At 46.1% G+C, this 18,020-nt stretch overlaps 1 protein-coding gene and 1 pseudogene across 2 annotated transcripts; both read right to left on the bottom strand.

The window, feature by feature from the left end:
* Positions 1-491: 491 nt before the first annotated feature.
* LOC129834106 (ras-related and estrogen-regulated growth inhibitor-like) lies at positions 492-1,202 on the bottom strand (annotated as a pseudogene).
* A 1,080-nt stretch (positions 1,203-2,282) lies between these two features.
* On the bottom strand, positions 2,283-6,776 carry mrpl21 (mitochondrial ribosomal protein L21). Of its 2 annotated transcripts, none has more exons than XM_055899059.1 (7): positions 6,640-6,776; positions 6,229-6,286; positions 5,957-6,045; positions 5,539-5,702; positions 5,168-5,220; positions 4,924-5,027; positions 2,283-2,550 (listed from the first exon to the last, which is right to left on the bottom strand). In XM_055899059.1, exons 1-7 carry the CDS (start codon positions 6,734-6,736, stop codon positions 2,486-2,488), a joined length of 630 nt encoding a protein of 209 aa, XP_055755034.1. In that variant the 5' UTR covers positions 6,737-6,776; the 3' UTR covers positions 2,283-2,485. The 2 variants fall into 2 exon arrangements, with proteins under 2 accessions (XP_055755034.1, XP_055755035.1); XM_055899060.1 differs by having other exon boundaries at positions 5,957-6,042; positions 6,640-6,775.
* Between the last annotated feature and the right edge of the window lie 11,244 nt (positions 6,777-18,020).

The raw sequence follows: 18,020 nt of genomic DNA, 5'->3' as shown, positions 1-18,020 counted from the left end.
CAGCTTAGATTCCTTGAATTCAACCATAATTGGATTCAAATACACAATTAGATTTGTGAACAGCCATTCACAACAACCACAATCCGTAAGCTGCAAAAAGCTAAATGAGAGAGCAGCAGTGTGATTCACATCAATGCACTATGTAGATATCAATAATAATCTTTGGATGCCAACAGCAGTCGCACCATTGGAAGACATAGCTTGGACTGTAGCCTACAAAAAAATGCCTATTCCTGCTCTTTTCACATTTGGTGTGTCATCATAGTCTCTGACTTGTGGTCAGACTCGCTCACGTGGAACAAATTTAAACTTGCGCCATTTTTCAATGCTGATTTGAATGTCATCGTGAAAACAGAAGTGTCAATGATTTTTCCCCCATTGAGCACTAACACAGCTATTCTAGAGAGGCACGCTGCCAAAACAACATGTTTCACATTTCCCCTGTGAATAACCAAATCACAGCCGCTGTTCAGAGCCCCAGCCCATCCGGCTCAGTCAAGCAGGAAGTCCCTGAATGAGCGGAAGCTGAAGCTGCGGTCAGGCCTGCCAGGAGGATTGGAGTTGATCCTGGGGATCTTCTGCATCAGCTTGGAGACTGCTCTCCTGCGGAATGAGGCTGGGGAAGTGCCAAGTGGCTGGATCACATCTCCATAAAGAACAGTAAAGACGCCCGCTGTCTCTTCCCATCCGTCACGCACCGAAATCTCATGGCCCCGTGACAGGCCTTCTCCATCCTCAGTGCTCACCATTCGGTCAAACTCAAGGTCCTACTTGTTGGCCACAATAACTATGGGTGGAGGCTAAGGGCAGCACTTGCAGGCGCCTGAAGAGGAATGGATGGGATTGACGAGGAAAGAGAGGCACATGACCTCGTCAAAGCTGTCTGTTACAGAGTACACAATGACAAATCCATCTCCCCACTATCTTCTCTTCGATCAGCAGGGCATCTTCCTCTTTAAAACAAATGTATATTTAGTTATAGAATGGCAAAAACACAAAAATCACACATTTTAAAAACTACCTGAGTATACCAAACATTAGGAACACCTTCCTAATATTGAGTAGCGTCTGGCATTGCAGCCAAATAACTGGACTAATTTGTCCAGATCACATTGTTCCAGTAGTTTTGGTCTTTACCCAGGTGTTGTCAGTCTTGTAGTTCTTTTTTGAGAGCAGAGGCTTCTTCCTTCCTGACCTCCCATGTAGGCCAAGTTCGTGCAGTCTCTTTCTGACAGTTGACTCATGCACTTCGATATTGATTGGAGCAAGAGGCCTGTAGATCCCTTGATGTTACCCTGGGGTTCTTAGAGACTTCTATGAGCATCTTTCGGTCAGCTCTTGGGCTGAATTTGGTGGGACGACCTGTCCTAGGTAGAATGCCAGTGGCCTGGAATTTTCTCCATTTGTAGATGTTCCGTCATACAGTAGAACGATGTACTTCGAATTGCTTGGAAATGGATTTGTAACACCTCCCAGACTCAGGGGCATCAAACTTTCTTGAGGGCCTCAGGTATTTTGATCTTTGCATGATGTTTTACCACAATGATGTGTTGCACATTTGTGGCCTGCTGGAGGTCATTTTGCAGGGCTCTGGTGCACAAAGGTGGAGGTAGCGGTCCTGCTGCTGGGTTGTTGCCCTCCTACGGCCTCCTCCACGTCTCCTGATGTACTGGCCTGTCTCCTGGTAGCGCCTCCATGCTCTGGACACTACGCTGACAGACACAGCAAACCTTTTTGCCACAGCTCGCATTGATGTGCCATCCTGGATGAACTGCACTAACTGAGCCACTTGTGTTGGTTGTAGACTCCGTCTCATGCTACCACTAGAGTGAGAGCACCGCCAGCATTCAAAAGTGACCAAAACATCAGCCAGGAAGCATAGGAACTGAGAAGTGGTCTGTGGTCACCACCTGCAGAATCACTCCTTTTTTGGGGGTGTCTTGCTAATTGCCTATAATTTCCACCTTTTGTCTATTCCATTTGCACAACAGCATGTGAAATTTATTGTCAATCAGTGTTGCTTCCTAAGTGGACAGTTTGATTTCACAGAAGTGTGATTAACTTGGAGTTACATTGTGTTGTTTAAGTGTTCCCTTTATTTTTTTGAGCAGTGTATATTATGTCTAGTCTATGAGACCAGGCTGGAATACCTCAAGTTTTCCTTCTTTGCTGTCTTCAAGCTAGGTTTCTCCACTGTGCAACATGATATCATAGGTGTCCTATGGCTATTTGTCATATAGGTGAGAAACTGCACCTGGATTTCACAACAGATTCATAAACAATTGACCTATGACAGATTGCTTTAATTGTACGTATACAACACATCTGATTACATAAAAAGGCAAATTTACAAAGATTCACTTGAAAGATACCAAATATTGATCATAAATGTGTTTTCCCATTATATTTCAACTGAGCATGTGTTCCAAATTTCAGTGGCACATTCACTGGCCAAAAGTTTATTTACAATTCAAAACATATAGCATCAAGTCAATCTGGGAGCAACTTCAATTGTGTTGATCCGAAGCACTGTTTGTGGTTGCACAATAACTGAAAAAGGAAAAGACAATAGTTAGTCTTGCAGCAGCCACACGTACACAACATTATTCTGAAACACACACTGTCAGGTTATTCATACTGCTTTTACAGAGTTTACTTCAGAGGATGAATATAATTTAGAATGTTTGAATATAATTTAGAATGTTTAATGAATAAAAAAATGCTATTATAAAGCAAGGCCTCAAGTGTGCCTCTCTTTTCTGTTGTGATATCCTGGGGAATTTCCACTCTCTGGAGAGATTTAATGTTCCTGTTTACTCCAAGAAAACATTATCAAATTATCCTTGAACAGTAATTGGCATGTGTGGACAGAGGAATTCAGGTCATTCATTGAATCTAAAAAGAGAATCTTAGAATTGATGATCAAGTGATCACCCAACTACAGTGTATTCAGAAAGTAGTCAGACACCATGACTTTTTCCACATTTTGTTACGTTACAGCCTTACTGTAAAATGGATTAAATACATGTTTTCCCTCATCAATCTACACACAATACCCCCTAATGACAAAGTGAAAACAGGTTTTAGAAATTTTTGAACATGTATAAAAATCCTCCAAAACAGAAATACCTTAAATATTCAGACACTTTGCTATGAGATTCGAAATTGAGCTCAGGTGCATCCTGTTTCCATTGATCATCAATGAGATGTTTCTACAACTTGATTGGAGTCCACCTGTGGTCAATTCAATTGATTGGACATGATTTGGAAAGGTACACACCTGTCTATACTATGTCCCACAGTTGACAGTGCATGTCAGAGCAAAAACCAAAGAATTGTCGAAAGAATTGTCCGTAGAGTTCAGAGACAGGATTGTGTCGAGGCACAGATCTGGGGATGGGTAACAAAAAATGTCTACAGCATTGAAGGTCCCCAAGAACACAGTGGCCTCCATCATCCTTAAATGGAAGAAGTTTGGAACCACCAAGACTCTTCCTAGAGCTGGCTGCCCGGCCAAACAGAGCAATTGGGGGAGAAGTGCATTGGTCAGGGAGGTGACCAAGAACCCGATGGTCACTGACAGAGCTACATAGTTCCTCTGTGGAAATGGGAGAATCTTTCAGAAACTGAACCATCTCTGTAGCACTCCACCAATCAGGCCTTTATGGTAGTGGCCAGATGGAAGCATCTCCTCAGTAAGTTTGCCAAAAGGCACCTAAAGACTGAAAAGCAAGATTGAACTCTGTGGCCTGAATGCCAAACGACACGCCTGGACGAAACCTGGCACCTCCCCACGTTTATTTTTTAACATTTTATTTAACCTTTATTTAACTAGGCATGTCAGTTAAGAACACATTATTTACAATCACGGCCTACCCCGGCCAAACTCTGGGCCAATTGTGCACCGCCCTATGGAACTCCCAATCACGGCCGATTGTGATACAGCCTGGAAGCAAACCAGGTTCTGTAGTGCTGCCTCTAGCATGCTGTGCCACTCGGGAGCCCCAAATTGGTGAAGCATTGTGGTGGCGGCATCATGCTGTGGGGATGTTTTTCAGCGGCAGGGACTGGGAGACTAGTCAGGATGAACAGAGCAAAGTAGAGAGATCCTTGATGAAAACCTGCTCCGGAGCAAAGGTTCACTTTCCAACAGGACAAAGACCCTAAGCACTCAGCAAAGACAACGCAGGAGAGCTTCAGGACAAGTCATAATGTCCTTGAGTGGCCCAGCCAGAACACAGAGTTGAACCTGATCGAACATCTTTGGAGAGACCTGAAAATAGCTGCACAGCGACGCTCCCAATCCAACCTGACAGAGCTTGAGAGGATCTTCAGAGAAGAATAGGAGAAACTCCCAAAATACAGATGTGCCACGCTTGTAGCGTCGATACCCAAGAAGACTCGAGGCTGTAATCGCTGCTAAAGGAGCTTCAACAAAGTACTGAGTAAAGGGTCTGAATACTTGTGTAAATGTTATATTTCAGTTTTTCATTTTTACTAAATTTGCAAAAATGTCTAAAAAACGGTTATTGTCGTTATGGGGTATTGTGTGTAGATTGATGGGGGGGGGGGGGGGGGGGGGGGGGGGGGGGGAATATTTTACCAATTTTATAATAAGGCTGTAATGTAACAAAGCAAAACCAAAAAATACCTTGGAATGTGTCACTTTCCCACACAAACTCTTGCAGCTTTTACACGCTTGTTCATGCTGACAATTCTCCCAGGGATATTATTCTTGACGTTTCCATTAGAGTATTGTTGTTTATATTGTTTCCCAATTAAAACATTTCATATACGCGTTATAGGAATAAAGGAATAGTGTTGTTGCTAGCTTTGATTTGTACACTACGCAGTTTCAAAGATTATTTTAACTTCATTGTTTAAATATCAAAAACATTCAACATGTAAAAAAAAACGAAATACTTCTTTTCTTCTGGTATCTGTGTCTTTTCCAGAACCGCATGTGAACTTTGGGCCAGGATTCAGTCTTCTCAATGACAGTTGCCTCTACTCTGACCAAATCACGACTACATGCGAAAAGAGGGGAAATGACTGTTAAAAATTTGAAAATTAGAGCAGTATATTCAAAATGGACACTGCATACATTCAAAACCCAAACATCCATAATCCGCCCACCCAGTTGATGATATAGAACTAGAAAACTTACCCGAGTAGGGGCCTCCCAATCAGTGTGAACTCTTCTCCACCAACAAGCAGCACCTATTAGATGGAAGGATTTTGTCCATTAAAAAGTGCAAGCCTATAAGACTGCACTTGATGCTAGGGTCTACCAACATTGCAGACTTATTTGTGACTTATTTGTGTGCCAAAAATAGGACGAGCGAAAATATGTTGTGGTTGAGAACTGTAATTTAGTAAAATACATAAAATAATTTACAGATGTTCGGGTTGACAATGACAGCAATTGAGTTAGTAAGAGCATAAAAAGAACTGGGACACGGCTAAAAAGATTTGGCATGTGTGGAAAATGTTTCCCTTCCAAATAGTAATGACACTAAGAATATAAAGGACACAGACCTTCTCAAGTCTAATCCTGTCACCACATTCAGCATCAATATGGTTTTCAATGAGGATCAGGTCTTCATTTGTCACTTTCCACTGTCGACTTGCAAAATGGAGAACTGCAAAAAGCCTTCCATAGTCTTCCTTTGCAAGAAGGGTGTTCACATTTTCTAGAACCACTGAAAGGCAATGGGAGAGTGATCATTCAGACACAGTAAATTACAAAAACACTGAATCGAAAAATAAAATTTCAGCCTACGGCTAAATCAATGTCTCTTTCACTACAAAATAGGCCAGTGTTAAAATGTTTTAAAGGACACATATTTCACATAAATTGTCTTTGATGTGTGTTTAATGTAGGTTTTGCTTTATCAAAACTGAGAAAGCATTCAGAAAGCAACAATTAGTGTACATCGGTCATCCTTTCCCCCACCTTTGTGCTGCCTCTCCTTTTCGTCACTGCTGATATAGGACAATTCTGGCCACAGTGGTCTGGATAAGGACGTCGGTGGTACATAACTGCTGGGGAACATGAGCCGAAATTGCGTTATTTTGATTCTATAATATTTTGGGTGGGTGGAGGTGTTCTCTTTAAATGATTTGAGATCAGACATCACACAGAAAGAATTGTAATCTAGAATCAATATGGAGTATGAAGTAATACATAATCATTTTACATTATGAAGTTGAGTGGATATACTGTACCTTGATGGTAATTTGCTCTGAGAACTTCCATGACGTGCTATTGCAGGACACAGAAGTCCTGAACGACAGATTATTCAGTTAGTTTATTCCCTCTGGGAGAGATTGATCCTATTCATTGTCTGAAATACAAGCTGGTTGTGTAACTACTCACTGGCTATAAATTATTTACACACCAAGATGATGCTCAATATATTAAATTGCGACAAATTTTATACAGCAGAGACGTATTAATGAAAGCTGCTGTTTTGCCTTTGGATTTCAACACAACATACTCATCAAGCTTGTGAGATGTAGCCTAACCGGCTAATGGTTAGCTAATGTGCACATTTAGCTTGCTCTATTCCAGAGATAATACATCGCACGGATAACTTGACCAGTTTAGATTTGTCGACATACGGGTGAACAACCTACCCATTTGATTAAGAACAGGAATTTTCACATGACGTGTTTGTAATCTCCAACACGTTCTCAGCATCTCCAAATATCCCTTTCTCAAAGTCAGCGCCATCTTGCCTGTCAATATTAGGTGTTACAGTCATTACATTCCCCGGATTCCTATCAAATAAAAAGTGTTCCATTAAAAAATATTATTAGGAAATGGAAGATGCACAATGACTATACAGATGTCGCTCCGACATTTCCTGCTTGCTAAAATTCTAATAGATCGCCTAATTTCATGCAATGTGACAAAACAGGCAAGTATAGTGTAGAGATGTATTATCGTACCATCTAAACCGTGTGAAATATATTTCCCATAACCAAAAATATTGTATTTTCAGCTGTTTGAATCTGGTGTGCAAAACCGAAAATAAAATGTAAAAAAATTACATTTGAGAACAGGAAGCAAGAACAGGAAGCAAATAGCGCACATAGAACATATCCACCGCTTTCAATTAGATGTATAACGCACATTTCTATGTGAATTTGGTCATCGCCCTTAAAGATGACATATTGCAGCTTTAAGACCCCAACATTTCAATAGTTTTTTTTGCAAAATAAGTATTGAATACATCAATGTAGTAGTGTAAGACAGAAATAAATGTGAATACATGAGAAATATACTGCCACATACCTAAAGAATAACATATACCAATAATACTCTTAGATTGTCAAAGACGCCAGCCACTCAAGTCATAAACTGTTCTCTCTGCTACTGCACAGCAAGCGGTACTGATGCACAAAGTCTGGAACCAACAGGGCCCCGGACAGCTTCTACCCCAAAGCTATAAGACTTCTAAATAGTTAGTTAAATAGTTAACCAATAGCTACCTGGAATATCTGCATTGACCCTTTTTGCACTAATCTGTTTGACTCATCACATACTCCGTATCTATCCTGTTGCCTAGTCACTTTATCCCTACCTATATGCACATTTATAAACTGGGTGGTTCGAGCCCTGAATGCTGATCGGCTGACAGCCGTGGTATATCAGACTGTATACGATGGGTATGACAAAACATTCAGTTTTACTGCTGTAATTACGTTGGTAACCAGTTTATAATAGCAATAATTCTTTACCGCTTAAATCTACCTCAATTACCTCATACCCCAGCACATCAACTTATTACTGGTACACAGTGTATATAACCCAGTTATCATTTGATTTATTTTCATTTTTTCTACGATTTCATTTTTTCTTGAATTGTTTGGAAGGTCCCGTAATAAGCATTTTCACTGTTCGTCTACCCCTGTTTACGAAGCATGTGATTTGATAAGGCATACTTTTTATTCCAAAATAAATACATTAAAAACTATATTATTGTAGGTTCCCATGAGGACTTTCCCAAGCCTCTCAACACTTTGGCAAAAACAAACAGAACACCGTGTCTGTAGACACCTCTGTGGAAAAGAAACAGCTCATTGTTTTTTAGGAGGGACTACCAGTTGGTCAAATAATGAAAGTCACAGTGGGGTGCCAAAACACAGAGTTGGCTGTGAATTGTCTATTTACAGTTTAATATTACTGTATTGAATGGCCATTTCCTTGTCAAGATTGTGTGACATCTTTTTTTATATGCATTGGCAGAGATATTTATAATAACAGAAGCAGACTCCAGTGCTGCAACCATTGAAATACCTGTCCTGTCACACCCTGATGTTTCACCTGTCTTTGTGCCTGTCTACACCGCCCTCATTATCCCCAGTGTATTTATACCTGTGTTCCCTATTTGTCTGTTGTCAGTTCGTTTTGTTTTGTGAGTTCGTTCGTTTGTCAACTCGTTTTATTTTCCCCTTGCTCCTGTCTGTTCTAGTTCCTGTTTAAAAAAAAAATCCCGGTTTTGAACTTTCTGCCTGCCTGCCGTTCTGTACCTTGCCACACCACACTGGACTATTGACCCATGCCTGCTCTGACCTTGAGACTGCCTGCCGCTCTGGACCTTTTGAACCCTATCTGGATTACTGACCTCTGCCTACCCCTGACCTGTCATTTTGCCTGCGCCTGTATTAGTAATACATTTTTGTTACTTCGACACTGTCTGCATCTGGGTCTTGAAATGTGATAGTACGAACTGGCCATGATTGACCCAGCAGACTCGGACCAGCATCGCAATGCCATCTCCTCCCAAGGAGCCACCATTGGAAGGCACGAGGAGACCTTGGCCGAACGCCATGACCAAGCATTGAACACATTTCTGGAGCAATTCCGTGGGTTGTCTATTAGGCAGCCTACCACAAAGGTAACCTCTCAGCCCCTCAGTAACCCTGCTGTTAGCAGTGCCGTCACCCCGGTTTCCCGGGAGCCCACTTACCTCCCCCGGAACGCTTCGATGGAGAATCGGGCACCTGTTGGGCGTTTCTCGCTCAGTGTTCCCTCATCATCGAGCTGCAGCCCTCCTCCTTCCCCTCAGACCACTCTAAGATAGCGTACCTCTTCGCGCTGCTGTCCAGTAGGGCTCTCGCCTGGGCTGCAGCAGTATGGGCACAACAGTCGGCCGTATGTCTGGAGTAGTTTGTGGGGGAGGTAAAGAAAATTTGAGGCTCCATTGTCCGGGAGAGAGGCTGCCCGGAAGTTACTCCAACTTTGGAAAGACTCCCGCAGTTTGGCAGACTATGCGGTGGATTTCCGGACGTTGGCAGCTGAGAGTGCCTGGAACCCGGAAGCGCTGTTCGACATGTTCCTGCACCGAGTATCGGAGGAAGTAAAGGACGAGCTTGCAGCCCGGGTACTACCGACAGATCTCAACACGCTCCTCGTCTTGACCATTCGGATCGATGGACGACTATGGGAACGAAGGAAGGAGAGGAGAGTTGATTCCACCTCGCCTCTAAGGCATCCCGGAAGTCCACGACGGCTCCGTTGCCGAGAGAACCCGAGGCTACCCGACTGCCGATTCACCTCTTCCCGAGCCTATGCAACTAAGCAGAGCATGGCTGTCTCCAGCTGAACGGCTATACACTAAGAGTTGCCTGTATTGCGGGACTACTGGTCATTTCATATCCACCTGTCCACTAAAGGACCAGGCTCACCGGTAGGAGCGAGTACTCTGGTGGGCCATACGAAGAACTTTTCATCTCCCCTTACTCACACCCCTTTTCAAGCCATTTTGCTGTGGAGGAACCAGTCAATCTCTCCGGATACTCATCGACCCTTGAACGCTACCCTGGCTTCCGAGCTGGACTTCCCCACCCAGCCCCTCTCCATTGCCTTGGATGTTAGAGTGCTGGAAGGGCGCTCTATAGGCTAGGTCACCTACAATACCACCCCCATCAACCAACGTGGGTCAGGGAACCACAGCGAGATGATTCAATTCCTGCTCAATAAATCTCCTCAGTTTCCCGTGGTATTGGGATTCTCCTGGTTTCAGCGACACAATCCCCTCATTGACGGGTCTGCTGGTGCCATCATTGGCTGGAGCCCGTTCTGCCACGCCAATTGCCTGAAGTCAGGAGAGCCTGCCCCGGGATGTCTTCCTGGGGGCTCGGAAGTTTCCCCGGACCTCTCCGTATTTTCCATGGAGTACTAGGACCTTCGGGAGGTGTTCAGTAATGCCCAGGCCACTTTGCTTCCGCCGCACCGACCATATGACTGTGGGATTGACCTCTTCCCAGGCACCACTCCGCCCTGAGGACGACTGTACCCTGTCGGGTCCGGAGAACAAGCATATGGAGACCTACATTGAGGCCTCCCTAGCTGCAGGGTTCATTAGTCCTTCTGCCTCCCCCGCCGGCGCAGGGTTCTTCTTTGTGGAGAAGGACAAAACCCTGCGCCCGTGCATCGACTACCGTGGTCTCAACGACATCACAGTGAAGAACCGCTACTCGCTACCACTCATTCCTCGGCCTTCGAGCCACTCCAGGGGACCACCGTGTTCTCCAAGCTGGAACTACGGAACGCCTACCACCTGGTGGGTATACAGGAAGGGGACGAGTGGAAGACTGCCTTCAACACGGCCAGCGGTCACTACGAGTATCTTGTCATGCCATTTGGCCTTACCAACGCCCCTGCTGTGTTCCAGGCTCTGGTTAATGATGTGGTCCGTGATATGTTGAACCGGTTTGTCTTGGTCTACCTCGATGACATCTTCGTCTTCTCCCGCTCCGCCCAAGAACACGTGCTCCACGTCCGACATGTTCTCCAACGCCTCCAGGAAAACCAGCTTTTTGTAAAAGCAGAAAAGTGCAAATTCCATCGCTTCACCATCCCGTTTCTGGGTTACATCCCTGCAGGGAGTGTGCAGATGGGTCCCGGGAAGGTGAGAGCGGTGGTGGATTGGCCCCAGCCTATGTCCAGGGTGCAGCTGCAACATTTCCTGTGATTCGCCAACTTGTATCATCGAATACGCCCGCAACACCCTTCCTTGCTCTGCCACGGGTCTATCGCCCTTCGAGTGTTCCCTGGTGTATCAGCCCCCGCTCTTCCCTGAGCAAAAGAGGTCGGCATACCTTCGGCCCAGATGTTTGTCCGCCGCTGTCGTCGTACCTGGAAGAGACCCCGGTCGGCCCTTCTCAGACCACCTCCAGGTATCGACGACAAGCGGATCGCCACCGGACCCCGGCTCCCCGGTATCGTCTCGGGCAGAAGGTATGGCTGTCCACCCAGGATCTGCCCCTCTGGGTGGAATCCCGCAAACTCTGGTTTAATCGGCCCTTTCTCCATCTCCAAGGTCATTAGCCCCTTTGCTGTTCGTCTTCTGTTGCCCCGTACACATCCCACTTTTCATGTGTCCAGAATTAAACCCATGTCTCACAGCCCTCTGTCTCCTGTTTCCATTGTCTGGTGTAGGGGGTGATATGAGACATAATTAAGCCTTACCACTGTGTGGCTGTCGCCTACCCTTGAACGTCTGACTGACATGACACCAACACCTTACTAACATCTGCGTGTAACTAACATGTCGTCATATCAATGCCTTACTAACGTCTGCATGTTAATGAAAGTCATAAGGTGCATAGGTTATATTAATTAAATCTCAACCATAAATGTTAGAAATTTAGTTTTTCCCGTGCAAGCCGACATTCCGAAGTCGCCAACTTAAGTTACAGTGTAGCTGTAGCCTATGGCTTGTGTATTTCCTATTATCGCTAATTGCCTAGAAAAGTTTATGTACAGTCTATAGGTAATCTGTCTTTCCCTCAACACCTCACGGCATGGTTTATAAGCGCGGATATCGACTCTGCCACTCAAGCATGCTTTTGGGGCACAGTCGACTTTGGGCTAGAAGGTTGAGGGTTCGAGACCTGCTCCCTGCTGTTTCATTGCAGTATGTATATGATTACTGCCGCTAGGGGGAGCTGTTACATCAATGGAGTGAGTGAGATCGTGATGTCTTGGAGATTTCTTCAAACTTCTTCAAACAAACTTTTCTCCGTCTCATCATTTTACCCTATTAATTCAGGTATGTAATGTGCAAAAGTGCAATATGACTTAAAATATTGAGGTAACATGGTTAGTTACATAGTGCATGAGTTTGGTGAGGTTTGAAGGCAGTTGAAGAGAGTTTTAACCGAGTGAAAAACTGGTTGGTATTTTCCCAATTGTAAGTTATGGAGTTAGGTTAAGAGAAGGGATTAAGATGGCGTCCGACCTTTCTGTACTTTTTTCCCAACGGTTTAGATCAATTTGTTTTATTTTATATGAACAAAGTGTAACGGTCCTGACCTGTTTAATGTTGTTTTTTGTATGTGTTTAGGTCAGGGCATGTGTTTTGGGTGGGCAGTCTATGTTATCTGTTTCTATGTTGGTTTTGGTTGCCTGGTATGGCTCTTAATTAGAGGCAGGTGTTTTGCGTTCTCCTCTAATTAAGAGTCATATTTAGGTAGGGTGTTCTCACTGTTTGTTTGTGGGTGATTGTCTCCTGTGTCGTCGAATGTATGTACCATACGGGACTGTTTGGCTGTTTGTTTATTTTGATGTCGTCTGTTTCCTGTCCGTGAGTTTACGTGTAGTTATGTAAGTTTATGTTCAGGTTTCGTCGACGTCGTTTTCTTGTTTTGTAAATTTTGAAAGTGTTTTGTTTTTCGTGTTGCCAGCGTCGTATTGAAATAAAAGATGGCTTATTTCCCAAATGCTGCATTTTGGTCTGATGATCCTTCTCTCCTCTCCTCGTCCGAGGAAGAGGAGAACGACAGCCTTTACAGAATCACCCACCATTCCAGAACCAAGCAGCGGAGTAAATGGAGTAAGGGACAGGAAAAGAAGGAGGAATGGACTTGGGACGATATATTGGACGGGAAAGGTTGCTACACATGGGAGGAGATCCTGGCTGGTAGGGATTGCCTCCCATGGGAACAGCTGGAGGCACTGAGGAGAGCAGAGGCTACCGGAGAGAGGAACCGGAGTTATGAGGGAACGCGTCTGGCACGGAAGCCCAAAAAGCCCGTGAGTAACACCCAAAAATTTCTTGGGGGGGGGCTAAGAGGTAGTGGGCCAAGGGCAGGTAGGAGACCTGCGCCCACTTCCCAGGCTTACCGTGGAGAGCGGGAGTACGGGCAGGCGCCGTGTTACGCAGTAGAGCGCACGGTGTCTCCTGTACGAGTGCATAGGCCAGTGCGGGTTATTCCACCTCCCCGCACTGGTAGGGCTAGATTGGGTATTGAGCCAGGTGTCATGAGGCCGGCTCAACGCGTCTGGTCTCCAGTGCGTCTCCTCAGGCCGGCATACATGGCACCTGCCTTACGCATGGTTTCCCCGGTTCGCCTACATAGGCCGGTGCGGGTTATTCCACCTCCCCGCACTGGTCGGGTGACCGGGAGCATTCAACCAGGTAAGGTTGGGCAGGCTCAATGCTCAAGAGTGCCAGTACGCCTCCACGGTCCGGTATTTCCGGCGCCACCTCCCCGCCCCAGCCTAGTACCTACAGTGCCTACACTACGCACTAGGCTACCAGTGCGTCTCCTGAGCCCTGTTCCTCCTCCACGCACTCTCTCTGTAGTGCGTGTATCCAGTTCGGTGCCTCCAGTTCCGGCACCACGCACTAAGCCTCCTGTGCGTCTTCAGAGCCCTGTACACACTGTATCTTCTCCCCCTACTAATCCTGATGTGCTTGTCCTCAGCCCGGTGTCACCAGTGCCGGTACCTCGCATCAGGTATAGAGTGGGCTTTGAGAGTACAGTGTGCCCTGTTCCTGCTCCCCGCACTAGTAGGAAGGTGCTTATCCTTAGCCCGGTGCCTCCAGTTCCGGCACCACGCACCAGGTCTACAGTGCACCTTATCCGGCCAGAGCCATCCGTCTCCCCAGCGCCATCTGAGCCATCCGTCTCCCCAGCGCCATCTGAGCCATCCGTCTCCCCAGCGCCATCTGAGCCATCCGTCTCCCCAGCGCCGTCTGAGCCATCCGTCTGCCATGAGCCTGCAAAGCCGCCCGTCTGCCATGAGCCTGCAAAGCCGCCCGCCAGACAGGAGCCGCTAGAGCCGCCCGTCAGACAGGATCCGCCAGAGCCGCCCGTCAGACAGGATCCGCCAGAGCCGCCCGTCAGACAGGATCCGCCAGAGCCGCCAACCAAACAGGATCTGCCAGAGCCGCCAACCAGACAGGATCTGCCAGAGCCGCCAACCAGACAGGATCTGCCAGAGCCGCCAACCAGACAGGATCTGCCAGAGCCGCCAACCAGACAGGAGCGTCGAGAGCCGTCAGCCAGCCATGAGCGTCGAGAGCCGTCAGCCTGCCATGAGCGTCGAGAGCCGTCAGCCTGCCATGACCAGCCAGAGCCGTCCTGCCATGACCAGCCAGAGCCGTCCTGCCATGACCAGCCAGAGCCGTCCTGCTATGACCTGCCAGAGCCGTCCATTCAGGACCTGCCAGAGCCGTCCAGCCAGGGCCTGCCAGAGCCGTCCAGCCAGGGCCTGCCAGAGCCGTCCAGCCAGGACCTGCCAGAGCCGTCCAGCCAGGACCTGCCAGAGCCGTCCAGCCAGGACCTGCCAGAGCCGTCCAGCCAGGACCTGCCAGAGCCGTCCAGCCAGGACCTGCCAGAGCCGTCCAGCCAGGACCTGCCAGAGCCGTCCAGCCAGGACCTGCCAGAGCCGTCCAGCCAGGACCTGCCAGAGCCGTCCAGCCAGGACCTGCCAGAGTCCCTCGGCCAGGATCTGCCAGAGTCCCTCGGCCAGGATCTGCCAGAGTCCCTCGGCCAGGATCTGCCAGAGTCCCTCGGCCAGGATCTGCCAGAGTCCCTCAGCCAGGATCTGCCAGAGTCCCTCAGCCAGGATCTGCCAGAGTCCCTCAGCCAGGATCTGCCAGAGTCCCTCAGCCAGGATCTGCCAGAGTCCCTCAGCCAGGATCTGCCAGAGTATATCAGCCGGGACCTGCCCCTTGTCCCGGTGTTGCCCCTTGTCCCGGTGCTGCTCTTTATCCCGGTGCTGCCCCTTGTCCCGGTGCTGCCCCTTGTCCCGGTGCTGCCCCTTGTCCCGGTGCTGCCCCTTGTCCCGGTGCTGCCCCTTGTCCCGGTGCTGCCCCTTGTCCCGGTGCTGCCCCTTCTCCCGGTGCTGGCCATTCATTTAGGGGATGTTAGTTTTAGGGTGGTCATTGGGAGGGGAAGACAGAAGCGGGGAGTGACTATGGTGGTGTGGGGACAGCGTCCAGAGCCGGAGCCACCACCGTGGTCAACTGCCCACCCAGACCCTCCCCTGGACTTTGTGCTGGTGCGCCCGGCGTTCGCACCTTGAGGGGGGGGTTCTGTAACGGTCCTGACCTGTTTTATGTTGTTTTTTGTATGTGTTTAGGTCAGGGCATGTGTTTTGGGTGGGCAGTCTATGTTATCTGTTTCTATGTTGGTTTTGGTTGCCTGGTATGGCTCTTAATTAGAGGCAGGTGTTTTGCGTTCTCCTCTAATTAAGAGTCATATTTAGGTAGGGTGTTCTCACTGTTTGTGGGTGATTGTCTTCCGTGTCTGTGTAATTGTTTGCACCATACGGGACTGTTACGGTTTGTTCGGTTTATGTAGTCTGTTCCCTATTCGTGCGTTTTTCTTGTTTCATGTAAGTTCGTCGTCTAGGTCTGTCTACACCGTTTGTTGTTTTGTTAGTTTAGTTAAGTTCGTGTTTTGTTTAATAAATATGTGTTCAAACTCCACTGCGCCTTGGTTCGATCACTACTCCTCCTTTTCGGTAGAAGAGGAGGAGGACCGCCGTTACACAAAGGCTCAGTTTAGGTAATATACATAAATATGCGATGTCACGATAAAATGTGTTTGTATGAAAATAGCATTTAACAGTTCGCTATCTTGATGCTAACCAAATTTAGCTTGGATAAGCGCTAGCTAGCTCTAGGCTAGTTGGGTTTAGTCAATGTCAGCTTACATGTTAGTGATTAATGTAATGGTTGTAGCATTGTTTTGCATAGACCTCCAGCAATTAAAAAAAAAAAATTGAAATTGACACTGATAGTATAGTGTGTTACATATATTTATATAATGGGTGGTTTGAGCCCTGAATGCTGATTGGCTGACAGCCGTGGTATACTTAAGCAGTAAGGCACGAGGAGGTGTGGTATATGGCCAAAATACCACGACTAAAGGCTGTTCTTAAGCACGACGCAACGCGGGGTAAATTGTAATGTATCCCTTGATGGTATTTGTTAGCTCAACATTGTTGTAACATAGGACATATAGATATATATTTAACCACAAGGGTGTACTAATGAGCTATGATTTTTAAATCATAATAGAGGACTACTGAAATAATATTATTTCAGTGTAGATAAGGGAAGGCCTGCTTAAATGAAAACATGCCAGCCAGACAAGCCAGTGTATGAATCAAATGTAATTGCATATGAACGGAGTGGAAATTAGCTGACTTTGTGATCTGTAAAGTAAGTAAGATTAATGTGTGGGAAGAAATTATATTTTTTACCCTGATGCCTGTTTATTCATAAAAAGCAGATTGTGGTAAATAACATTAATCGCAATGGTTAGCCTATTCAAATTAATTGGGGAAAAAAAGCTTATTAATAGGAATACATTTAGCCTAATTGGTAACAAATATGACATGGGGGGAAAGACAGGATTCTAGTCAGGCTTTTGTTTGTCAAATCCAGATTAAATATAGGTCTTCATGTGTATCAAATCTGTGAGTGATTGTGGGCTAAATCAATGACAAACAGCTGAAATGTTCAGGCTTCATCATGATCTGGGATCAAAACAGGCGTTTTCGGTTCGGTTTAGGCTAAGGTTATGCAAAAGAACGCAACTGCACTGAAATTAATAGCCTGATTCAACAGGATTCTCCAGAATAATACTTGTTTTTATTGGTTAAACTGTTTGGTCTATGCATAGACTCATAACGATTCTAACTTTTTGGTATTTTGCTGTAGGCATAGCCTACCACTATTATCTTAAATTGCGGAGCATTTACTAAACAAACCACATTTTCCTGTGATGTTGAGGCTGAGCAAGACCTTTGACTGTGGAAATAATCGTTGATCGCTTTATATAATCTGGACCGTTGTTTTCCTATGGCTAAGCAAATAAGGGGTAGCATATGCTTTCTGCCCGTCTCTATAACAACGGTTAGGCCTATATCCTCACATACCCCCTCAATTCGAACCCTGCTTTTAACCATAAGACATCTCCACAGAAATGTATAGCCTAAGGATTGCATGGTGACAGTGATTGTGTCTGTTAATCCGGTAAACTGGGAAGTGGGGGGGGGGGGAACGAGGTCAAATCATGACAGTGATTTTCAGGTCAAAGAGATGCCAGAGTTTCTGAATTGGAATTCCGAGTTGGATGACCGTTCCAAAAAAAATATCCCAGTCTGAGCTCGTTTTATTCCAAGTTCCCAGTTGTCTTGAACACACTGAAGTCGGAAGTCAGAGATTGACGAGTTCTGAGTTGTATTAAATACGCCACTAGAGACCAAGCTACCTCTTATTTCTGAATAGGGCTACCTCCAACAAAGAAGCCCTTGTGTCTGTATTGATGTGAGAAATAGGCATATCTACACAGTAATGGTGGCTGGCTGCGATATCAAGTACCAAAATAATTTTTGTATTGAGGCGGTATGCCTATTTTAGAAATCATGTACATTTATAAGGCATTCATGGCGAGATATTTAATAAACTAAACAGACACTTAAACTAACGTGACGCGTAACACACGTAGACGTTGAGGCGTTCATGGTAAGATCGTTCATAATAAACTGACAAGCAAACTGACACGTGACATGTAACACGACGCGAACACTACGTCTACATGTTATGTACGTGTCACGTGACGGGATCACGTTGGCAGTTTGCCGCCTAAGAAAAAATGTTATGTTATGGCACTAGGAAGACATTAGGTGACTTCGTGAGAGGTGGCAGTAGCTTCACGAGACTTAATTTCAGCCCTTATCACCCGCCATAGTCTAGCCTTGCGTG

The sequence above is a fragment of the Salvelinus fontinalis genome, chromosome 35, assembly GCF_029448725.1.
Source record: "Salvelinus fontinalis isolate EN_2023a chromosome 35, ASM2944872v1, whole genome shotgun sequence".
Taxonomy (NCBI): Eukaryota; Metazoa; Chordata; class Actinopteri; order Salmoniformes; family Salmonidae; genus Salvelinus; species Salvelinus fontinalis.
This window is presented reverse-complemented; position numbering and strand designations above follow the sequence as displayed.

Excerpts from the sequence above, each read along its gene's own strand:
- mrpl21 (XM_055899059.1), bottom strand. The coding sequence starts at position 6,736 with ATGGCGCTGACTTTGAGAAAGGGATATTTGGAGATGCTGAGAACGTGT. Across the intron at positions 6,046-6,228 it reads CAGAGCAAATTACCATCAAG|CAGTTATGTACCACCGACGT; the intron begins GTACAGTATATC and ends CATGTTCCCCAG. Across the intron at positions 5,703-5,956 it reads AAAGGAGAGGCAGCACAAAG|TGGTTCTAGAAAATGTGAAC; the intron begins GTGGGGGAAAGG and ends ATTGCCTTTCAG.